At 38.9% G+C, this 25,485-nt stretch overlaps 1 protein-coding gene across 2 annotated transcripts in view; it reads left to right on the top strand.

The window, feature by feature from the left end:
* Positions 1-320: 320 nt before the first annotated feature.
* The window catches only part of FBXO25 (F-box protein 25), a 30,292-nt gene continuing 5,127 nt past the window's right edge, over positions 321-25,485 (top strand). Inside the window, exons 1-9 of one of the 2 annotated variants that reach the window (XM_063389318.1) lie at positions 321-430; positions 3,288-3,431; positions 9,549-9,658; positions 10,981-11,030; positions 13,956-14,048; positions 17,604-17,697; positions 18,430-18,614; positions 20,491-20,673; positions 22,409-22,552. In XM_063389318.1, the coding sequence (XP_063245388.1) occupies positions 3,295-3,431; positions 9,549-9,658; positions 10,981-11,030; positions 13,956-14,048; positions 17,604-17,697; positions 18,430-18,614; positions 20,491-20,673; positions 22,409-22,552 (996 nt within the window). In that variant the 5' untranslated portion in view covers positions 321-430; positions 3,288-3,294. Of the gene's footprint in view, positions 431-3,287; positions 3,432-9,548; positions 9,659-10,980; positions 11,031-13,955; positions 14,049-17,603; positions 17,698-18,429; positions 18,615-20,490; positions 20,674-22,408; positions 22,553-25,485 lie in introns of those variants that run through there. The other variant, XM_063389319.1, reaches the window with a different exon arrangement.

Genomic DNA, 25,485 nt, shown 5'->3' on the forward strand with positions numbered 1-25,485 from the left:
GGGGTCCCCAGGGAGCACACCGGGAAGGGTCACACGGGGGGGGATCCCCAGGGCTCACACGGGGTCACACGGGGGGATCCTCAGGGGCTCACACGGGGTCACACCGGGGGTTCTCCAGGGGCTCACGCCCCGCCCCGCGCGCGCCACGCGCCCCGCCCCCGCCGACCAAAACATTGGCACGTGCGCCCCGCGGGCGCCTGTCACGTGACGCGGCCGGCCCGCGCGGGGCGGGGACGGCCCCGCCCCCTGAGCCAATGGCGGCGCGCGCTGCCGGGTAGCAACAAGCGCGGCGGGCAGAGGCCAATCAGCTCGCTGGGGGCGTGGCCAGCGCGGCCCATGGTACTTCCGGCAACAGCGCCGGGCCCGGGCCGAGCGCCGGGCGGGAGCGGCGGGGTCGGAGTCGTGGGGCCGGAGCGATCGGCGCCGTGAGGTGAGCGCGGCCCGGGCGGCAGCGGGGCCGGCACGAACCTGTGGGGCCGTGTGTGTGCGACCGTCGGCTCGGGGGTCGGGGCTGAGCGTGGGCAGCCGTGGCTTGAGGGGTTTGGGCTTGGCTCATAAGGGCATGTGGAGCTGAAGGAGTGGGGGACAGGGTTTTAGAAGTCAGCGTGGGCAGATGGGCCTGGGGAAGGGGCGGGGGCGAGGCACGACGGCAGCACCGAGGGGTCTGGAGGGAGGCGTGTGGAGCCTGCCTGGGTGAATGCGGTGCTGGGTTCTCATTCGGCTGTGTGAGGATGGCAGCCAGCACGGTTTCTCTAAGGGCAAATCCTGCCTCACAGACCGGGTGGCCTTCTACGGTGGGATTTCAGGTTTGGTGAATGAGGTCCTACGGGGTCACCGCGACTGATGTAATTTGCCTGAACTTATGAAAAGCATTTGACACCGTCCCACACAAATTCCTTGTCTCAAAACTGGAGAGACATGGATTTGACAGGTGGAGCTCTGGGCAGATAAGGAACTGGCTGGGTGGTCATCCTCAAAGAGTGCCAGTTAACAGTTCTGTGTCTAAGTGGAGATGAGTGACAAGTGACATTCTTGAGGTGTTGGGATTGGGACTGGGCCTGTTTAACATCTTTGCTGGGGACATGGGCAGTATCCTCTGTAAGTTCTGGATGGCACCAAATTGTGTGGTGCAGTCAACAGGCTGGAGAGGAGGGATGTTATCCAGAGGGACCTTGACAGGGCAGAAATGAGTGTGTGCAAACCTCATGAAATTCAACAAAGCCAAGTCCTAGGTCCTGCAGTGGGGTCATGACAGTTCCAAACACAAGTACAGGATGGGTGGAGAATGGATTGAGAACAGCTTTGAGGAGAAGGACTCACGGCTGTTGGTCAACAAGGAGCTCAACATGAGTCAGCAATGTGCACTTGCAGCCCAGAACGCCAAAGGTGTTCTGGGCTGCTCCAAAAGAAGTGCTGCCAGTGGGTCAAGGGAGGTGATTCTGCCCCTCTGCCCTCCTCCTATACCACCTGCAGTGTTGCATCCAGCTCTGGGATCCCTGCCTAGGAAGGCTGTGAATGTGTTGAAGAGAGTGCAGAGGAGGGCTGGAGTACCTGTCCTATGAACACAGGCTGAGAGAACTGGGATTGTTTAGCCAGGTAAAGAGAAGGCTTGGGGAGACCATGAGGACAGTCTTCCAGTACTTTAAAGGACGCCTACAAGAGAGCTGGAGAAGGACTTTTTACAAGGCACATCATGACAGAACAAGGCAGAATGGCATCAAACTGAAAGAAGGCAGGTTTAGGTTAGGTCTTAGTATAGTCTTAGTATAGTCATAGTCTTTACTATGAGAGTGATGAGAGAGGCATTGGCATGGGTTGCTCACAGGAGTGGTGGGTATCCCATCCATTTTAGCATTCAAGGCCAGATTGGATGGGGCTCTTGAGCAACCTGGTTTAGTAGAAGGTGTCACCCAGATTGGAACTGGATGATCTTTAAGGTCCTTTCTGACCCAAAGCATTCTGTGGTGAAGACACCCATATGAGGGGAGTACTGAGCAATTTGTTGTGGTTTATATTATTCCTAGGAAGCAGTAAAAGGATTGGAAAAGCAGATAGCATGAATAAAGTTTGTTGTGACTGGGGGAACGGATGTTGTAAATGTTGGAAATGGTTCTTGTTAGGAGCAGAGGAAGGCTGAGTTATTAATAGGAAGGGGACTTGAGTCAGTCCTGAGTCCCTGGCAATGCACTTCATTTTGTATGTCATGCAGAATTTTAAATAAAGAAAAACTGGCTCACTCAACCTGTATTTCTTCTGGCTTGTTAGCCTGTTCTAAAAAATATATTGGGCAAATGCTGGTCAAGAGTGCAAATGTTTAAATAAATTCATGGTGATGTTTAGTGATGGGGCCTAATATTTTTTCAAGTTGAAAAAATATTAGAAAATGCATATTTGTTAGGACCAAAGATGTTGCTGTTGTATATTAACGTGTGTTTCAAATATGATAATGCTATCTTCCCTCTCTAGCTTGCATGGGAAATATCTCATTAAACTAAGGAGCAATATGTTTGTGTGATCAATGGGAAGAGGAGAGCAAAGCTGGCAAGGTTCTAGTCTTCAAAGTACAGGAAACTGCCTTGTTCAAATCCTTAATGTTTCAGAAGTCAATCTCACTTTTGAAAAATGATAGCAGAACACTGTTTGAGTGATACACTGTGATGACCTGCATCTCTTTGTAGGATTTCTGGAGACATGTCAAAATGGACTTTGTTGCAGTCTGCTTTTGTCCTGGTATCTGCTTAAGAGGCTGTCATGGGAGATGACCCTCAACAACAACATAAAAAGATTTTTGGGAATGTTAAAATTCCTTTATCAAAAGATCACTACACATTGTACCATAAACTCAGTATTTGTAAGGATTAGAAAAAACAAAAGGAGCAACATTGATTTTATGAGCTGTCAAACTCTAAATCCATTTATTAGTCACATACAAAAATCAGTGATCTGTTTGATCATGGCAAAGCAGATTACACATTATATAATTGATATAATTTTGCTGGTTTTGGTATCATTCTGTTCTTGGACTACAAGGATTCTTTTCCTTGTTCTCCAAAGAATAAGGAAATCTACCTTTATCTAATAGATCCTGAAAGACAAGAGGAGTGTGGTTAGAAAATTAAAAATCTACTTACACCACTGAATCTGTTTCTTAAAAGGATGCTCTACAAAGAACTTCTCTCAAGGTTGTTTTTTTTTTAAGGCTAAAGAGAAAAATTAAATAATGACAGGAAGTTTTGAAACTTTGTTTCTTGAATAATAGACAAAGAATCTCTTCTTGCTGCTTATAGAGACACCATGCCATTTTTGGGCCAAGACTGGAGATCCCCTGGATGGAGATGGGTTAAAACAGAAGATGGATGGAAAAGATGTGAACCCTTTAGTCCTGCACTTGAGGATGGTAATAATCAGCTGAATGATATCAGCCACACTGTGTAAGTTAAAAAAAAAAGAGAGAGATTCTACATTAATTAATAGCAGGTGGGAAGGCAAAATTGACTTAATTTCCATTCAGATTGCAACTGTTTGTGGTAGCTGATGTCATCTGTATACACATGCAGTCATGTGTTTTGGTAGGCAGACAGGAGCCCCCTGTGGATATTGCCTGTCTTTTATCACTGCTTTGTGTGTTGCTTATTTGAGGCAGCCAGATCCCCTCTTAGGCTATATGTCTTTCAAAATGATAAAACAATATATACTTAAAAAAACGCCCAGCAAAATAATTTAAAAAAAAAGAAGACCTGTCCCCCAATGCCTATCTAGTACTATTTAAAGGTAAAAATGACACCAGTAAATTGCAAGTGCAACAGGCATACTGAGCTGTTCCCTGGAAGTGAAGGAAGGCTTTCTGCTGAGTGGGTGTTGGGTTACTTTGTGGCAGCCATAAAATGCCTTTGCTCCAAATGTATGACCAGTGGTAGCTTCGTGCTTATTCTCTAACACAACATGACTGTAGGTGCTCCTGCAGGACAGGTGGGAGATTAGATAAATAAAGGAATACTTGTGGCAAGTGCCCACAGACTGGTGGGATGAAAATCGCTTTGTCAAAACAGATTTCTCCACAGAGAAGTAATTCTCAGGGACAGCATTCTTGGTCATAAATTCCAGCATAATGTGCTCATAATGAGGAAAGGGAACATTCAGTGTTTTGTTGTTAGTTCAGTAAATGACAACTCATCTGGCCTCAAGAGGGAATTTACTGGGGAGCTCAGATTTGCTGTAGTCACACACCTGTGTTTTCTAAATTTGTGAAACAATCCTCCAGGGAGTTATCAAGCAGTGAAGCATTATTATTAAGCTTAACCTACTGTTTTCTTCATGCCTTTTTTCCTTTTATGTTCATCTGTCACTGATCTCATTTGGCTTCTTTATCCACACAGTCTGGCCGCTGTGGATACAAAACTTTGGCTGGAAGAATGTTCAGTAAGCCTCCAACGTAAAAGTTGCCTTAAATACCTTTGAAAAAATCTTCTCTCTTTCATATCTTTAATAATATACTTGGCAAATTAAGCTAATAATTATTTAGCAACTGTGAAAATTGCTTCAAAAATAATTATCATGTAGGTTGCTTAATTAATACTGTTTGATAAATATGAAAGGAATTATCAGTGTATGTGAATACCATTAAGACTTCTGCTCATAATTGTTTATGTATAATTGTATATATGTATCTTTTCCCCAAAGAGCAGAGCATGTTATTTTTATTGCTTCTTTGAGCAAAAATACTGGATTGATTTTTTTTTTCCTTTTTTGTTTTGTTCTCATTAGTCTTGGAAGACTCTAGAATTGAACTCTTCTGGAGCCTAAAACTGTGGCTTTAATTTTTGATTCTTAATTTTTCTTCTGTCTATTCAATTAAAAATGTATGTTGTTCAAACTGAGCCTAGAAAATTCAAGTTGGTATGTCTTGACATAGTAGCACTACACTGGAGTAATTTCACTACACTTTTAACTTTGGATCTATGATTATAACTTGAACTTTTTTATGCCAGTAAAATTCTGTTGCTAAACTGCAATTAATGTCTATTTGCAGAACATTATGGTGGAATTTAGGGTGGAAATGACCTCTGGAGGTCGTCTGGTTGAAACACGTACTCAAAGCAAGGCCAGCTGAGGTTGGATTCTGCAGGGCCAGCATAGACCCAGGCTTGGGGTTCTCCTGTGTCATGGGCAGGGCTTCAAATTGTGGTACAGCAGTGTAAGATGTGTTGCTGGCTGGTTCTCTGTACCATCTCATGCTATCTGGAAATAATTATGGTGTATGTTGAAGATAACCCAGGAGATTAGTTAACATGATGTAGCACTAAAAAAAGAATGAGACTTGATAAAGTGCTTCCTTGTAGAAGAAAAATACAGTGAACAGTACAAAAACACCTTTTTGTCTCTCTTTAAGCTGCCCTGTGAATAGGAATAGTGGTGTATGTCAGGCCTGCAGCTCTAGTAGGGTTTTGTTCATTTACATCCACTGTAAGGAATAATCTTTTTCACTAAAATATTCTGTAGGAATCTCTACTGAAGTTAGTACTTTATTTCTTTATAAATAAATACTGCTGTAACTGCTCACTTAAATACAATACTAAATTCAAGCTATGTAGTTGAATGAAACCCTTTCTAGTTTTGCTTCTGTTCTCTTCTGTGAGAGAAAGTGTAGAGAGAGTTGCTTGCCAAACTTTGTCCTTTACCCATTGCAAATACTTTCTGTTCAGAAATTACGAAGATCTAATCACAAACAGATTCTTCAACTTAAAGACACAGAAGTCACTTCAGTTGAAGAATGTGTTCTTATTAAAATTGGACTTCTAACTTTGCTTGGTTAGTCAGCCAATGCCTTGGGGAATCCAGCTGCTGAATTAGTAAAATTGGTGGACCTAATGGTAACCATGCTTGAACAAATTATCACTTGTGCAGGAACAGTTTTAATTATTTGGCATAATGCTTGAATAGTTGTACTTTAGATCTTTGTATGGAAACTAAGATGATAAAAAAATGAGACCATCACTTCTGTAAGTCTTAGTTATTTGCATAAGAGTACCTTTTGTTCAAGGTGTACAGTAGCTGGAAATGTGGCTTGGGCTGCGTGCATTCAAGCTCTGTGTGGGAATGCTGGCCATGACTGCCTGTAAATTCAAGCAAAGATACACTTCCAGTGCTGTGGCACTCTGTCCTTGAGGTTTGGTGGTGGAGAGAAGCTGGGGGAGGGTGGAACTGCCTCACAGAATTGTATGCAACTGCTTTTCAATAGCCTGCAATTCAGAAGTAAAGCTGTCTTGTGCATTCCTTTTCAGGTAAAAGAAAGAGAATTAAACTAATGAGATTTTCATGATGGTGATATTTACTTTTTTGTATGTTAGGTTCATATGAACTACTTGGGCTGGCAGTGTAGTCATTTCAGTCTGTGGTATCTGTTGTCTAATTCTGTGAGATACAGTGTTTACAAGAGTGATTTTGGCACTGGATAGAAGTCCTTTGATTTGAATCTATTCATAGATAACATTACAATATACTTGTCAAATGACAATTATTTGGTGCATGCACTTAGATCAGGATTTTCCATGGTCAAACTGTGAGAGTCACTTCTAAAATACTCAGTGTGTCTCTGTATATAGCTGCATAACCTGAGGGCCATGTAAAAAGACGCAAGGGGATGCAGGAAAATAGTTGGAGCTCAGATAGCCCTGTCACATTTACCATTTTTTTAAGTTGTGTCACACTCAAGAGGTTATTTAAATACCACTGTGAAATTACTTTTTTTGGAAAACCTGAAATTGTTACATGATTTATCTACGATATTATAGTTCTAAGGACACAAGGTACTTTGCTTTTAAAAGCTTTAGGATAATTTTTTATGAAGTGCATCATCAAGACAAGAGGGTAAGAATAGCAGTAAATTGGCAGTATTATGTATGTATTTCAATCCTGCCAGGTGCACTCAAATGTCACGTGCAGTATTATAACAAAAACATTAAATTAAGGCTTCTGTTACACCATATGGCACGTGCAGCACTTGATTTGGTTTCTTGTATCTTAGCTTTGTGTTTGAGGGGGCAGGGGTTGCTTTTGGAACAGTGGAGCAGCTTTATTACTTGTCAGGGAACTCTGCAGATTTCTGGAAGGAGTGCTAGCAGTGACTGAATAACTCTGTGTTTCTATCCCATTCTTCTGATGTCTGTGAGACCCCTGCTTTCAGTCATTGCTCTCAGACTAAAAGTTTATCAGGAAGAGTGGTGGTGTTTACAGGTGAGTAGGGAAAGACTATGTGTCTGTGTGAAGGGACAGAACATGAAGAAATAAAACCTCATATCAGAAGAGCCTCAGAGGTAACAGTCCAATATTTGTCTGTTCTCTAAAGGGACTTGAGGAATTCCAGGAATGTCACAGGCAAGTTTGAATGCTAGACAAAGGTGTTTGGAATAACAATCTTCATCTTCACAGTTCCTTATGTTTATTGACTCCTTAAGCTGCCTTAGTTATTTATATGGTACTTGAGGAAGTGCATATTATAGAGCGTCAGGAGTGGACTTCAAATCACTTCAGGTGTGTTACTGGTCTAAGTTACTTTCTGGGGACACTTTCCTCCAGGAACAAAAGAAGGAATCTTGACACATTAGCCTTCCTCTTCTAAGCAGGCCTTCAGGAATGTGGCCTCCCATCCTCTCCCCGTTGCTTGCCCTGGCTCAAGGGGAATGAGAGAGTTTCTGTGCTGCTTGGATTGTGTTGCAGAGTATCAGGACCTGTTTTCCATGTCTTGTATCTATTGTTAGGATGATAAAGCTCTGGGAGCTTTGGGCTCAATTTCTGGTTCTGTAGCAACTCTTCAGATTCTGCCATAGCTTCTCACATGATGTGGTGATGCAGCCAATATGTTAAATCATAATTAATTTTAGTGAGTTTAGAGATTTCCTATATGACAGCTTTGGGAGGAAAAGAACCCAACCCAAACTGATGGATTGGGATGTTACATAATCAAATAACTTGAATTGATGTTTTGCTGTTGTCAGTTGCTTTCTGTTTGTTTCTTGCTGGTTTCTTCCCTCTGAACTCCTTTGCTGTTTGACCAGATGTGATATTTGGCACCACTGCATAGAATATTTAAGGTGTAGAGTCTTTATCCTCTGCTTTAAAAACATTGAGGACTGAACTAAGGCCATCACCTTGGACTGAGCACTATCTGAATGCAGAGGTATGTTAGGTTTAAATCCTGAAAAGAAAATCCTAAGATGAAACCAACTTTCTTTTTGTAAATCTTCTCAACCTGTGTATCTTTAAGCTGAGCCAGCATGTACTGATTAGAACAATTCAAAAGCCATACATTTTTTACGTTTTTTTAACAGATGGTTCAAATCTGAAAATTTTAACTCTGCAAACTAGTAGCAATAGACTAAAATAATTTGATTTTTGTCAGTTAATGCCCAGATACAGGTTATTTTTGAAAAAACTTCCGTCCTTCAGTTTACAGTGTTCAGTTGTTTTAATCCAAAGTTCAAACTGGTAGTGATCAAAAGCAATTTAGATTAAAAATAGTAATGAATGTGAGGAGTTTCATATACAACTTTGTTGCCAAAGAGCAGTACTGCTGAAATGAAAAAGTCCCACAGTTAAACTTCATTACCATGTATCCTTTATTATTCTTTTTATCTGTGCAAGACCGTGGCCTTCATATGAAGTATCTTCCTTCTCAGTGCTAGAAAAGAGAACACCCATTCTTATCTTTGTTGCTGGTCCTTATAGTTATCTGCAACAATGGAAAGAAAATTTTATGAAGCCATGTAGATTTCCTGTAGCATAGACAGTTTTGAAATGCATCTACATTTTAGAAAGGTTAGCTTATTGAAAAAATTTTCAATAATTTGTATGTGTATATTTTTTTATATATGTGTATGTTCGATATATGTGAGCACTTGGTATAGTCCTCAGTGTTGGGTTCCATAGTTACTGTCAGAAGGGACACAGGTAGGGTTGAGTCTCTCTGGCAGAGACAGACCATGAGGCTCTTGATGCTGTACAAATCACTGGTGAAACAGTGCCATGACACCTGTAGTATGTGCAGAGCTGTGAGTCAAGACTTCCTTAGAAGAAAGGCTTTCTTTGCTCCAAAGATGACAGTGGTAAGGGAGATGTTGTTCTTTGCTGGCTTTCTGCCTATGCAAGGATGTGCAGTAATTCTTCACAGACCTTTTACCTGTGTGCAGTTAAGGCTTGGTCCACTTCAAATAATGGATTTTTGTACAGCAGAACTTTGCAGAGTTTTACAGTTGTCCCACTAATACTGTCTCCTTGATAGTCCTTCCTGAATGTCAGTAATGACATACAAGATACCTCTTAGGAAGATATGTTTGCATATTTAATCACTTTGGCACAAAATTCAACCCCTCATGGAAGAAAAGACAGCTTCTCTGCAGATACAAGTTGCCACAGACAATGAGGTAGAGTATCTTAATTAAGAATATGATTTTGGTTTTTTTCAGCTGGTAGACTTTAATGTAGAAAATTGTAAGATGTATGCATCTTCAATATTTAATTACTGCTATTCTAATTAGATGTTTTTATTTCAGTATCATAACTGGGGATGATGAGAATGAAGAAGTGTACAATACTGAAGACTGTGAGTTTGCAGCCAAGAAAAGGAAAAAAGATCATTTTAGGAATAACACAGATTCACAATGTAAGCCTGCATTTTTAAATTTATTTTAGAAGACTTGTGTAGGTTCAGAGGTTATAATAGCCATGCTATAGTCACCCATAGAGTAGCCTTCCAAATATTGTCTATTTCTGTACTGGCAACAAATTCTGATGTCAAAAGTGATATGTCTTAATTGAAACTGCGTTATCAGTCATTTATTGTGTTGGATGTTTTTTCAAAGACCCAAAGGTAATTAATTTAAGAATAGTAATTCCTGAGGATTAAGTGTCTTCTGATACTAACCACTGTTATGTTTTATGGACTAGTTTTAGATTAAATTCTTCTGGATGCTTATGGGAGCTTCTGCTTCCCAAAGCAGATAGTTTGTTTTTTGTTTAATTCAAGTTCTAATTAGTCATACAACTCCATAATCAGTTCACAAGTAAATATATTTTGTCATAATAGTCATGTCTCTTGATAAAGATTTTATCAGTATTGAATTTCTTGGAAAGAAGTCCCTTTTAAAACATTAAAATATTAAAGCCATTTTATCAGTTCTGATTTTAAAAGATCACTTGTACTTTGGACTGCAAATGTGTATGACAGCAAGTAACTTATTGAAGCAGAGAAATTGGTAGAGTATGTAAAAAAAGGTAAGTTGGTTAGCAACTACTTGGCATTTCTAATGCTTTGATCTTGAAATGATGTTATTTGTATATCCCCAAAATTAATAAAGGGATGGTGTTGCAGAAAGCTGCAAGCTTTTCCAGGCTTGTCTGGGTTTCAGGTATTTTGGAAGATTCATATCTCATTTGACAACATATGAGACTTGTAAAAGCTGAAGGTCAGCCTGGTTGCCTTTATTAGTCTTGTACCCTTGACTTCCCTGCAGACCTCTGCAGTTAGTTGAACCAAGTCAATGTAGAACAGGCACCTGTAGAGAAGAAAATGGATTAGAGGGATGCAGTGGTCAGGAACAAAAGTGTTGTCTGTATCTGCAGTACTTTCAAATGCTAAGGAGCCTGTTGTATAAAAAAAAAAAAAAAAGTCAGGAATTATGTAGGACCACTGTTCTATCAGTGCTTGGTCACAGCTGACAAAAGTTGTCAGTCATCTGCCAATTTTGTGCCAACTCTTGTGGTTTTAAAAAAGAAATTATATAACTTTTCTATTGTTTTTATGAAGTCTATAACTTTTGAAAATTTTTAGTTATCTCTTCCAGCCTTTATAAACTTCCTTCATTAAAACTATTCTGCTATCCTTTGAAACATTTTATTGAAAATTGTATGTTTAATTGAGTTTCTTTCTGGAAGGCATTAACTAATGTGCAAGCCTGAAATGCTTATATTTTGATTTTGTTTTAGGTTTTTATCGTGAAAAGTGGATTTATGTTCATAAAGAAAGCACCAAGGAAGTAAGTGTGGGTCAATTCCTACAATCTTTGGGGTTCTTAATTGACAGACAGTATACTGAAAAAAGTATTTTTGCCATGTGGTCTTAGGGGCTGTACTTAACTGTCTTCATTGGCAGCACTGGGCATCTGCACGTGATGAGGCAAAGGCAGCTGGCAAAGTGACAGCTAGGTAGGTCTTTGTGGCAGAGATGTGGGGACTTGCAAGGACAGACATTCAGTTCCCCACTACTTATCCAAGCCCATCTACCTTTCTACTGTCTCTTTGAATTCAGACTGAAAGTATTTGCAAAACCAGAGAAATATCTCCAAAGAAATTTCTTGCAGGCAGTCACCTGATATTTTGTGATCTTGGTGTAAATTTAAATGGAAGTAAGTAAAACATCAGTTTCAAACTTTACAGACTTTATTTTCAACAAAGTCCACATGCTTTCAGTTTAGGATATAAACTGTATCATGTAACTGTAAAGGGAATATGAAAGCTCTTGGAATGACCTCTTGGAAAGTCAAGAGTTAAAATACATCCATTGTATATAGAGATTAAACTGTTTTGGAATGTGAGTTTTATTCCTGTGCTGATTGCCATGGCTGTCTGGGATGTGTGGAACTTGAACAACCCTAAGGAGGTTTTACATCCACGTAGTAATGCCAGCCAGGAGAGAAGGAAGGAGGTGTGAGGCTGATGACTGCAGTCATGCAAGCAAAAGTAGCTTTGCATTTTAGAGCACAGAGAGACAATACAGAGCTTTTTACGCAGGAAGGGCATATTATTGAGGAGAGCTTACATGAAAGGACATACTGCAAGACCTTGCAGACCTTGTAGACCAGTGACCCAGAGACTGCCCATCTGTATCTCAAGGGTACTTTAAAGCCTTTCACCAGATTCACAGTCCTCTTTCTGCTTTATCTTCTGGATGAGGTTACCTAGAGTGCTCTGCAAAAGTCTCAGGCATGCTTTTTCCCTTTGTGCCATCTCAAATTAGGATGAGAAGGAGCAGGGGGGGATAACAGACTGTCACTAGACATTGTGGTGCTTTGAATGATAAGGTTAAGCTGAGGTTTCAAAGTACATTGAGGCCAAAATACAAACAGCCTAAAATCATGCATTGGTGTCCTTCATAACCCATATATATAGGGATTGTTTTTTCCCCTACTTGTGCAGAAGTTGGTGTATTAGTGGTGTGTGAGTATTTGCCTTTGTTCCTTGTCCATTCAGAGAGCGGATGAAATATTTTGATTACCTGCTAATATATGACCATTCATCTTTCAGGTTCATTTGGGTTTTTTAATCTAAAAAACAAACCAGGAATGGTTAGAAGTAAACGCTAATCTTTCAAGTAATTCTTTGTATAAATTTAAAAGCTTACAGTAGAATGTTGAAAAAGAGCGAGAAATAAGAATACGGGAACCAAAAAATTCAGACCAACAATTCAAGCTGATTTAAAACATAATTTAGAGGCTCTAGTTTTTCTTACAGGTTCTAATCTTTCTTGATTTTGAAATAGCAGTCTCACAACTAGAAAACATTTTTTCCCAAAGTGGATACTGTTTTTGGGGCAAAATGACAAGATATGAAAGTCTTGATAAGAAACATGTGAAACATGCTATGGGAGAGCATTGAAATAAAAAAAGAAAAAAATTGCATGTGTGTGGCTGAAATGAAATTGGAGATTTTTTTTAATAATTTTGTCATGATGGTACACTGGGAAAGGTAGAGCTATAGTTTCTTTCATAAAAATCTGTTCAGGGAAATGTCTCTTATGTTAATGTTTTAAGCATGACCTAATGATAACTGTTTAGCCAGAGAACAGCCATAAATATCTAAATTTCAACAAAAGTGTTGTTGACTGTATGTGTTAATTCACTGCTGTTATCTAAGCAAGGTGTGCATATTGTGAAGTGTACAGTGTGCTTGGGTCTGAGGTGTGTCAGCTGAAGGAGCAAGCAGTACAATCCTGAATTTGGTCATTAACCAACAGGCAGTAATTATCACCACTCTGCAGTGAATTCTTAACTGTCCCTTCCCACTGGGGTACATGCAGGATAAACATTCACTGGTTGCAAAAAGGAACATTATTTGTACTTCAAAATTGGTCACCATCCCATAATTTATGGAAGAGGTCTGTCTAGGAATGAGCTTTAAATAATTATTTATCCTCCTTCTGCCCTGGGCTAATAAAACCATAGTAGCCCACTGCTCTGCAAGACTCTCTTTTACCAGTTAGATTTTGCTAGCCTCAGTATATTTGATCCTGGGCTCCAGTGGGGCTTTGTGGCTCTAAATGTTCTGAGTTTACATAATCCCATGTCATTTTGGGATGCTACTACCATCTTAAGTTGTTCCCAACAGCCTCTGAAACTTCTATTTTTCACATTAGGCTGTGGAGAAGTACCAAAAGAAAGTGCAGTTGCTCTTGCTCTTGGTGCATAAAAAAAAGTGCCTAAGTGTCTAGCGCCTGGCTAGTAAATTCTAGTTCAGACCATTTGTTCTTCTGATCCCAGAGGCAACTAGCTGTGTTCTCACCCTCAAGTGTGAATCAGATAATTCTCATGACTGTAGGCTCAGACAGCTGTACAAGCTCTTCCTTGTGCCTGGCAAATGGGGACTGTGATAGCTGTCAGGGAGTGCCAGCATTGTGACCATGCAAGAGTGGAGCAGGTTCCCAGGGAAAGCAAATACCAGTGATGCCAGATTACACATTTAGTATGAATTGAAAGGCCTTGCCTACATACCTGATAGTTACAAGTAGTGTATCTGGTTTCATTTAATTTCTTGTAGAACAAATAACTCTTCAGTCCAGAGGCACTACATTTCCAGGGAGCTTGGTATCCATTAGCATCAGCTGCATGTCAGAGAGCTTCTCTGAATATTCCCCTCAATTTTGTCTTTGTTTCCTTCCACTTAAAGTGTATTTTTCCCCTTCTCAGAGACATGGCTATTGCACCTTGGGAGAAGCCTTTAACCGCTTAGACTTTTCAAGTGCAATTCAGGACATCAGGAGATTCAATTACGTGGTCAAAGTAAGCTCTTGATTTTATATGCATGTTATAAAAATGCATTTGCTGACGTGCCTGTGTCTACAAAAGGAGTATTTTTGCACTGAACAGATGATGATTTGTAATTGTATAAATATCCTGATCATACGTAATTTATAATGCAAGTAGCAACTTTGAGTAAATTTTCTTTGGTGAAAACTCACTATATGGCTGTCTGAAGCCTGTAGCTTGAGGAGGAGGATGATGATGGCCAGTGTCCTTGTTATTTAGAGGGAAACATCAATGATAGTTTCAACTGTTGTTCATCAGTCCGGGTAATGAACTCTCTTTAAAGGTAAAACAATTTCTATACAACCAAAACCAGCAAATATACTTTGCTGCATCTCAAATTTGTTTCAAATAACAAGTTCCAGAAGAGTACTTGATGTGTAAATATTTTGCTATTTCTGTATCTTCTGCAACTTCTTACCAGTCCTATGATTCATTGCACAGTTGGGTTTTTTTAATCAAGGACAAATATCTATGCATTTATCTTTGTTAACATTCCTTAAAACTTGAGAGTCCAGCCTTAATTACCTCAATGCCTCACCAGCTGAACACTTGGAAATGCCTATTTTGGGGTTACTGATCTCTTTCTAGCCCCAGGTTTATTTTATTATCTAACTTGAGGTAGTAAAGTGCTTGACCCAACTCCTAGAGAAGCTCAAAATGTGAGTCCTATTAGGACTAGAGTTCTGTTCAGTGGTGAGGCTGTTCACAAGTATTGTATTTTCTGGAATGCATCCAGAACTTGAAAAGACACAAATAAAAATTAAATAAACATACCAGGAGAACACCCTTACCACTAGGCTGTGGACTATTTGGAGAGAAAACACATTCCTATCTATCCCTGTGAAGCTGAAGCAATGTATTGTACTTTCAGAAAGAGATGTGAAACAAAGCAAAAAGGATTTGCATCCAAGCTGGTGGTTAGGGTACTTGCCTGTTTTGTTCCCCATGCAGGGTTTGGGGTTTTTTTGGTATATGCATGTATTGTGGTTTAGACTTTTTAATGCTGTGTTGGGAGCAGAATCCAGAGCCTTGTCCTTCCCAATATTTTCAGCCTTGAACAGTAGGAAGAAGAAAAACCAAAGCACCTAAAAAAAGTGATTTGGTATAAATGGTGTCAACCCTGGGTGCCTCACTTGAACAGGAAGCAGGTAAAAAGAATGCAGATCTAGAATTTTGGATTTGTTTTAGATGTTGCAGTGCCTAAACTGGGTAGCTCAAAACAGTTGATCAAGTCAAAATGTGAAGTTCAGCATAAGCACGTTGACAAGTTTTTCTTCTGTTCACCAAGAAATATAAAATGCTGGTTTAGTCAGCCAGGATTAAGATCATTGAGAAAGGAGCAGTACTTTAAAATTCAGAAATTTGGCTTTGCAATCCAAACCATTATTCTGCTAATGGCAGACCCTAAGAAATCTGGATGGATTTAAAATAGTAGATAGACTTTCAAAATCCTTTAAATGTTTTAGAATTTATTTGGAATGTTTAAAATTTAAGATTGTTTTACAAATACGAGACTTTAATCATGTCTTTGCATCAGTTCCCCTGAGTGGTGGCTGTTTGTTGATAGCAAGGTATAAATCAAGAATAGTATTTTTAAAGACAAAACCCTACTCTAGCTCTTCTTTGGTCCCAGACCATCAAGATGATTCTCCAGCTAACTAAAAATATGCCATTCATTATTAAAAGTTAATATTGATGTCTGTCCAGCACCCTTTTAGGATAGGCAATGAGGAAGAAAAGGTGGGATCAGTTACTTTTTTTGTATTTGTTTGTGCTGTAGTGTATTGATAACTTTGTAGCTGTTAAATTGATATATTGAATTTGATATGGATGGGTTTTGTCCAAGTGTTTCTGAGTAAACAGATAATCCATTCCAAGTTCCAATCTTTAAGCCATGGCTCTGCATGTATGTCTGTGACATCCTTGTACTCCTGGCTACATTGCTTTTGCTAGAATTGTCTTAATCCTTGAATATTAATTGTCACTGAAATTGGAATCTTCATTAAAATCAGTCAGGTAGGTTTTGTTTCTTTAATTTGATCTTTAGACTGAGAAGCATAACTGATTTTTTTTTTTTTAAATTAATCAAGAGAAATGTACTTGCTTGAACTGGCAGAGTGCTAGAGATCTCTAGGTGTGTTCTAAATTATTAATCGAGCTAATAGGCTTTGAAAAAGCCATCATAGAGATCCTGGTATCTATTTATACAGTTTCTGAGACTAGATTACTTGTATTTAAATACATCAGGACAGTTATTTCTTTCTTTCACAGTACATAATGTTTTGTCAGAGATCGTGCAGAGAAGCCAGAAGTAACGTTATTAATTCAGGGACAGAACAGGTGTATTCTTTCTTCCTTCCAAGGAAAATTAATGTTGAGTGAAGTGCCAAATTGGTGTTTTATAAATGAAGATACAATATAATTGTTGGCAAGCTTATTCTTTTTCATCCTCTATGCCAACACTTGGTGCTACCCTACACCAGAGCACTCTGTAGGGAATGCTGTTTTCTGCTCTGTGCTTTCCAATGTGTTGAGAACACTTGTTCTGAACTCATTGTTATAAAGTGCAATTGCAAAGCTCAGTGCCACACCTCTAAACATTGCAATGGTGTCACAATATCAAAGTCTCTCATAATAAGAGACCATTTTTTGTTGGAGAGCTATCAGCTCTCCATGGTTCTTATCAGCTATGAAACTTAATCTGAAATGTAAAAGTAAATGTGCCAAAATGGAACAAGGGCTGTCTCTAGTAGCTATAGTCTGGCATTCATGTGTGGCAGGAACTTTAGCTGTTTTGATTATTTTGCCCTAAACTATTGCCACCATGCTTGTCACTTTTTCTGCTCACAGTGGTTTCAGAGACAGAGGTGTAGACAGCTGGGAGGGTCTTACTTCAATAGTTAAAGGAAAGTTACTGATGTGATTTATACACTGCTCATTATTAGATGGCTGTGTTTCATTCTACCAGGCACATGAATGTAGGTCTAACACAGAAATTGGTTTCTCCCTAGTTTAGGCAAAATAGGGTATTTCCTCTCCATGAACAGAAAGTAGTGCACTAAATCCATCACACCTCAGTTTGACCAGTATGATACTTTCACTCAAAAGCTGTAATTCTGGTAGCTGGGATCAGTTCAGAGTGATGTTCCTGGCCACCAGATCTGTCAGGGACTTCAGGATCCAGCCACATCCAAGTTCACATTTGTATTTGTGAGCCGCCAAAACAGACTCTCTGTTGCTTCACTACAGCTCGTAAAGTCTGAATGTCATGTGCTTTCTCAGAGATAAGAAGCAGAGATAAATATTTGTACAGTATTTGGAAAATGTACATCCTTCAGAAATTGTTCATGGGATGCTGGTGGGAATGCTTAAAGCTTTTCACATGCCTTACTTTGTCTTCTGAACTCTGTAGTTACATTTTCACAAAATGCCAATGTAGGCTGTTGTAGGTGAGTGTATGCACTAAGTGTGCATTTGAAATCATCCTTTACTTCTGTCAGTCTTCTGACTACTAATTTTTTGTCATAGCTTTTGCAGTTAATTGCAAAATCCCAGTTAACTTCACTGAGTGGTGCAGCACAGAAGAACTACTTTAACATTTTGGACAAAATTGTGCAAAAGGGTAAGACCTAAGAATTTGTAATCTGACTGTTCAGATTTAATTGCTGTAACTAAGCTATCAACTGATTTTTTTTTTTTTTTTTTAGTTTATTACCATTTTTACATTGTAAGACATAGCAATAGCATACTTAGTGCCAGGTTTCATACTTCCCATCCCATAATTGTAGTAAGTTATTTTCTCTTAGTTATTGAATAAAGTCTATTGAAACACATTGGTGAAATTAAGTGACATTTAGATTCTATTCACAAACTATTGGTTTCTTCTAAATTATACTCTTCACAAAATGCGAAAGCTTATAGGTTAATGAAATGTTTGGGTTTAAGTTTGCATGATGTACTGAGACCTAAAAAACATAGGTTTTGATTATTTTATGAAAAAAGCCATTACATTATATTGATATTTATTTTTTTTCTGGTAACCAGGCTAAATGGAGATATTATACTGTCTGCTTTGAACTGAAGAAACTGGATTTATAACTACCTGTTTAGCATTAAGCTTATTAAATGCATAGCCTGATTTTTTGCATCAAATTTGCCTGTGAAATTGCTTATTATTGATCTTGCATGTAAGAAACAGCACCACTGAATGTCATGGTGGGAATTAGGGCAGTTATTGGTACAGAAACAATTGAGTCGTAAGCAATTAGTCTAAAAAAAAGTGTTGATTAGCTTGAGCTATTAGCTTGGTTAACTCTGTCAACCAAAATTGTATTTGGTTTGTTTTGTTTTCCAGTTATGGAGGACCAATATAATCCACGACTGATCAAAGATCTTCTACAGGATCTGAGTTCTACTCTCTGTATACTCATTAGGGGAGTAGGAAAATCTGTCTTGGTAGGCAACATCAATATTTGGATTTGCAGATTAGAAACTATCCTTCTGTGGCAACAACAATTAAAAAATCTTCAGATGAACAAGGTATTAAATTATAGTATTTATTAATATATTATTAAATCATATTAATATTTGGGGAGGGGAATTATGTTGAATATTGTGTGAGGATTTGTAAGTGAACCAAGTTTCAAATACATTTTAAACCCTGTTTTACTTGTTTGGTTTTATGAAGAGATAATGTGAAATTAACTCATTGTCATCAACTTAATTTTCTAATATTTTAATAGCTTTTCTTTAATGAAAGCTGCTACAGTGTCTTTACTGCTGCTTTGTAGTAGAGATGTATAGATGGAATTTGTTTTCCCACACAAGTAAGTTTAAAACAAATTATCTCTAGTTTGTTAGATAGACATGGGGAAAAAGTCCCAATTTTCAGTTCCAAAATAAATTTTCTACAACTGAAGAAATAAAAATATAAAAACATTTTGGAGGTGTGTAAAGAAAACAGAAAGAAAGAGAAAATACTCAAGTAGCAATTTTACAGATTTATTCATTAGCACAGTTGATTTTGTAAAAAAAAAAAAAAACCAAAGATAATTACTTCAGCATCTGGATTCTCCCCATGTGACTGTGTTCAAAGCATGTGGTATGCATGCACTCTCCCAGGGTTTTATAGTGGAAACTTCTGATGATAAGCTGACATTTTTTTTAAACTCACTGGGTTATCCTGGAAGAAATGCAATAACATATTGCTTACTGTAAAGCCATACAAGGGTTTTATCTATTGACTTTCAGCTATGAAATTTTGAAATTGTCCTTTCTGTGTGAGCTGGTTATCTGAATAAACCAGCTCCTTTTGGAATAGGAAGGAGAAATGAGAAACTTGGTCTCAGCAGTTTCCATGAGCCAGGCCACCACGGCACAGACACTTCTGAGGCAGCGCAGTTACTGCTGCTCTTGTTTCCTTCAGCGTGACACTTCCCTCGGAGCTGTTTTACACTGGCTGAAGCAGCCCGTGAGAAATACTGTAGTGCTCACATATTCATTCCTCGGCAAAGGACAGCCCCAGCAGTGTTTGTAGGAGATGACTCTATGGAAAGTCTGGTCTCTAAGCAGGGAGTCTAGCTGGAAAGGAAACAAGACACAAGTGTGAGGCTGCAGGTGCAGGGCTGCTGTGCTGCCACCCCGTTGTGACAGGGCAGCTGCCCGTGCTCCCTCCTTGCCAGCTGGGACACTGTCTGCAGCCTGCCACGGGGCACTGTGTAGGAGCTGTGCTGTGGCTTACCCCACTGCAGTTCACAGAGGTGTATAGTCTTCAAGAAAACTTTCTGAGTGCTCTCATTTGTCACCTCTGCAGATCTCATTTATAAAAGAGGAGGAACTTTCTCTAGACTTCAGAAATTATCCCGCTCTTTTCTGCCTCTGACTTCCAAAATACTTTCATTTTATATCTCTGGTCTTCAGTCCTGTATTATGTATTCTATTCTGTACTCTGGTTGTCTTAAGGCAAGTCAACATGTGTTATGTTAATAAAAATTGAGAAACTGTAGTGATCCAACAAATCAGAAATAATTGGTTCATGCCTTTCTTATAGGTAAGGCTTTAGCACACTTGAGATAGAGTTGACTATATTATAATTTTCAAGACTGCATAATATTATTTTGAGAGAACAGAAGAAGTGTTTCAAAAATAATTTGAAATTTAAATAATGAATTCTGGATATGTTTGTTTTAACAGTAGGAAAGCTATGAGTTATAAAGCTTACAGTTTGTTGCTTCTTCTGTACCATTAGTCATTTAAATTTTCAACAGCAGGTAGAGAATAACTGCAGGCAAACATTAACCATAGATTTTACTCAATGATTTGTAAAAACTAAACTAAGAAATTTAAGTAAAGAATCTTTATTATACTTTAGACTGTCATGTTTTTGTACCTAAAAGTCTTCAACTCTTATTTCCAGCAAGTCAACAATGGACTTACACTTAGCGATCTCCCTCTCCATATGCTGAATAACATCTTGTACAGGTTCTCTGATGGCTGGGACATTATTACTCTGGGTCAAGTGACCCCAACTTTGTACATGCTTAGTGAAGACAGACAGTTGTGGAAAAAGCTCTGCCAGTACCATTTTGCAGAAAAGCAGGTAATGAACTCTGTTATTTGTATAAATGTAGCCTTTTTGATATCATGTACTAATAATGGAGCGTGAACTTGCCCTTTTTGAGATAAAAGTGTATCATTGTGCAGTAATTGTGAGTATTCTCTGTATGTGGGGCTCGATTCCTCTTAAATAGTGCATTCAGTATGTCAATGAATTTAGGATAACTACAGGGCTGTTTCCTTGCATTATTTAAGAGAGAATGCAGGAACTGTCATCATATTCTGACATTATTAACTGCTGGGAAAAAATCAGACTAGGCAAAAATAAACCTAAGAAAGTAGAAAGTACCTCATCGGAGCTGGAGGGAGAACTTTTGAAACCTAGTACATTCTGCACTGGAGGAAGCCAAAGTGCCCATTCTTAAATCTGGCAGGTTGAAATTGCTTGGTGACTACCAGATTATGGATTATTTTAAGGGGGAAGACAGAACTGAAGCTCAATTAACTCATGCAGCATTGACCCAAATAAGATTTTGGTTTTTTTGTGAGATGAAAGGTTTTAGAATTTACTGTGGAAAAGCTAGACAGACAAAAGCAAACTGAAAACCCATCTTAAAAAGCAGCCCAGAAGAATTCAAGGTGAGGTTACAAGGATAACAAAGCAGTTGAGTGGATATTGAGGGTAGATGAGGTAAGGTCTATTGAACAGTGACAAAACTGGTTAGAGAGGATCTTCTTGTACTAGGGTAATGCAGGGAAAAAGATCCTTAAGGGTTTCAGACAAATTAGCTGTCCCTGTGCCCCATAAAGTACTCCTGTACACAGTGTTTCCAGTGTGTTCACATTCCATTTCTCACTCAGTTATGATCTAATGATATTCCCATACCAAATTCTGCTCTTTAAAAGTGTACTAGCTTAGTAAGCCACAGAATCATGTTAGGTTGCTTTTTTTCTGCCCTCTGCAGTGTGTTTGTTGAGCCATTGAAACAACCACAGAAACATAATTGATATCTGAAGAGCACTTTTGAAAAAATGAGAGCTGTTACGAAACAAAGTGAAGTGGAGCTGAAATCAGAAAGGCAGTGCTATTCTCTCCCCGTTCAGGGATTGTCTTCTGAATGAAGAAAGCCCTCAATTTATTAGCATTAATCCACACTGAGTGGAACAGGAATCATTTATAATACATACTTAATAAACTTTGTCTGTCTCTCAAGCTGGGGAGAAATAGCTGTTGTGCAGCAGCTAATCTTTACATGCAGATTAGGTCTTCAAGAAGTACATCAATCAGTAATTATTGCTATCCTTCTAGAAACATCATAACCAAATGTAAAACATGTAAATGCTTTTAAAATTAAAGAAAGAGCTTTATTAAAATCCATAAGCTTTAACAGAAAACCACTATCCGTAATGCATAATCATGTTTTTAAATCTCATTCCTAAGTGGTTTGGGTTTTTTTAAAGGATAAAATTAATTGCTTACAGCTCTAAATACTGTTTTGTTAAATGCTTCTTGACTATAATTAGAATAATTTTGAGACAGTAGAATTAGATCAGCTGTGTATGGCCTAGTTTTTCTTGGCAAATATGCCCTCTCCTATTTTTAGTCTTTGCCTTCCATCTTTTTTTGTGGCCAGATCCTCTCGTATGATGTCATAATACTGACTTCAAAGAATTCTAGTTACAAAGCTTCAGTCTAACTACCTTTCCCCCACCTTCCCCTGTCCTTTGCCTGAATTGATGACAACAATTTTAAAGGAAGATACTAATTTTATGTCTAGTTTTGTAGGCATTTGATTCCATCAGAGAAAGGTCACATTGACTGGAAGCTGATGTACTTTGCACTTCAGAAATGTTACCCAATAAAGGAACAGTATGGGGACACCTTGCATTTCTGTCGACACTGTAGTATTCTGTTTTGGAAGGTAAGAGCTTTGAAACAGATAATCAGAAATAAGTTCAAACAGCTACTGGTGATCATCTGCAAGGAAAAACATTAAGGTCATCTTATCAGCTTTCTAATGTGAAAGGTGATTTGATAACTAATATCTAACCTTAAAATAATATATAAAACTTCCATATAAAATCTGTCCTAAATTCTAAAGTTGTTCTTATTCTTGCCCTCTTATTTCTTGATATCTGATAACCTCAATAGTTAGAATTGCAATGAAAAGTGCCATGTGGAAAGAGTTACTCTGGCTACTTTTATTAATTTGATCTCATGGAAAATTGTGAGGGACTAGTCTGAAGTTAGTGTTTTTAGTGATGCCGTGGTAATCAATACATGTCTAATGAGAAATAATTACTACATTTTTTCCTACCACATTGGTGTAGAGCCTCTGTATTTTTATTCTTTTGCTTCTGTCCCATATGAAGCTTGGAGGAATGTCTAAAACTTCATCCGGAGTGTGTTTTACCCTGATTTTGAGGTTTATCATGAAGCTTACCTTGTGTAACAGGATGACTTTAATTTCAGTAAGACATTCTCTTTAATGTGTGTGATTACATAATCCTGCTTTTACTATGTTGCACTGTAACAGAGCCTTCTAGTTAGTGAGACTTCTTTAATTTTACAGCTGAAAGATCAGATATGGGTAGTGTTATGTGGACAGCAAAGAGTAAGAAATGTTTGAGACATCTTGGGAAATACTCGTATTACTCATATTCTAATTAACATTAATTAGTTGCTCTTGTGTCGTCTTTCTGTGATTTTTAGGAGAAATTGTATGTCACCGTGAGGATTTTTAATTTTCCTTCAAAAAACCTAGGCCATTTAGCAGGATAAGCTAAATCCTGCTAGAAATAGCATGTTCCTTAATGATGTTATCTTGAAGTTGAGTATTTCTCATATCACAGGAGCCCTTCCAGGTAGTAATGTTTTGCAAAATTAATAGTAGGAAAGCAGGTAGCCAGAATTGGCTTCTACTGTGAAAAGCCTGGGCATTTACTGAAGGATCTGTGCCAAGAATGACTAAGAACTTACATTGCAATGGAATAAGTCTTTAGCATGTAGCTCAATATGTAGGGTAAAGCCTCTCTTTGAAAGGGGAAATTTTGAAAGTAAGTACACAGGTCCGTTTAGATGGGGATTTGTGGTATCAGATTTCTCTGGATTGTCTATCTTCACTGTGTAGAGTTAATGCTTTCTACACTGAACTTCTCTCATTTTGGTCTTCTTATAATTCGAAGTACAAGTCTCTAATATTAGGAATTACTTTAAATGTGTTTGTAATTAAACATTTACCTTTGGAGATGGTGTGACAGTAAGAGGCAGTGAACCTGTGCAGGTTGCAGTAGTATTCCAGTAGTAGATTCTAGTAGTCAAGGTGACAAGGCACCTGTTCCAGTCGACTGCTAGAATGATAGGGCTTGTTTTGGAGTTTTAAGTTCTTTGAAACACAGCACAGGAAGTTCCAAAGGTACTTTGGATTGATGAACTGTACCTCACATGAAATTTTCCCCCTGCAGCCCCCCAGAGTTCCTAGGCTAGCTCAGATCTTAGAGGGCTTTGGAGGAATATTTCAGGGACAGGGCAAAGGATTCCAAAAGAAGCTCTAACCCCCAGATGTAGCCCAAGATGTTTATTGTAGATGGTTTCCAGGGGGGAAAGAGGACGAATGAGGAAGAACAGGGCCTTATCTAGGCTCCTGCTAAGGAAGAGCTAGTTGGACCTCAGCCAATAGGGTCAGAAAGGGAGGAAGGGTTAAACTACATGGTTACAGACTCCAGGGCTCTCTGGGGAGGGAAAAACCACTCCCCAGAGAAATACAACACTCGTAGATCACCATTCCAGGTCATCCTAGAGATTTGGGCAGGTCTTCAAGCGACAGTGCAGTTACACATTGGTTGTGTGATCCTGCACAAAAATGCTGGAGCAGGTGTTTGGGATGGGCTGTTTTAACAAGAGCACAGTCAGGCTGAGGAAGGGCATTTTCCTGCAGCACTCATTAGAGCATCTGGGATGCTGCAGGCAGAGAGGCCCCAGCACAAGGAAGATGCTGATACACTGGGTGAAGTTCGGGTGAGGTCATACAGTCTGGGAGGACTTGCCCTGTGAGGAGTGGCTGGAGAGACTGCCCTGGGGGGACATAAGAGCCTGCCACGAGGACAGCCAAGCAAGGGAACAGTTTGGCCATAGAGCTGATGCAGTTCCCATCTTTGGATGTGATCAGAAGCTGACTGAAAAAAGCTCAGAGCAACCTGCTTTGAGCAGGAGACTGGGCTAGAGACCTCCTGAGGTGCCTCCAGCCTGAGCCTACACTGCGGTATTCCTTCTCTAGTCTTGGCATCAAAACCTTGTCTGTCTTAAAATAAATGATGATGAGGCTGAAATAGATTGTTAAATGAATTGATTTGTGTGTAATTGGCACCCTTATTGGCAGGGACAAGTTAATTGTTCACCTGAAATACTGTCCCTCTTTTTACAGTGCAATGTGGGTCAAGTAGTGATGGCCGCTCAGTTATATGGGGAAAAAAATAGTGCTTTTTTTTTTCCAGACTCTTGTGTCTTGATCCTTTCCCAAGCTTGCTAAAGAGAGATGAAAAGTAAAGCAGGGATGAGGGGCAAAGGGGCAGGAGATACTTTATTAATTCAAGATAAATCCTGTGCTAGGTGAAAATATTCCTTAATCAGAACTTTTTTCAGACTTTGACAATTTATTCAAGCCTCAATATCATACTTGGTTAGAAGGATTATTAAATATGTATATGAATGCTTGACATAAAATTATATCTGTAATGCATAGCAAGAAAAACCCAAAATAAAGCAAAAAAACCCAACAAAAACACTACCACTAAATCCAAATTTTAAAAGAGAAATCACAGTTACTTTACAGAGGAAAAATAGCAAGTGTTTCAA

The sequence above is a fragment of the Prinia subflava genome, chromosome 2, assembly GCF_021018805.1.
Source record: "Prinia subflava isolate CZ2003 ecotype Zambia chromosome 2, Cam_Psub_1.2, whole genome shotgun sequence".
In the NCBI taxonomy this organism is placed as follows: domain Eukaryota; kingdom Metazoa; phylum Chordata; class Aves; order Passeriformes; family Cisticolidae; genus Prinia; species Prinia subflava.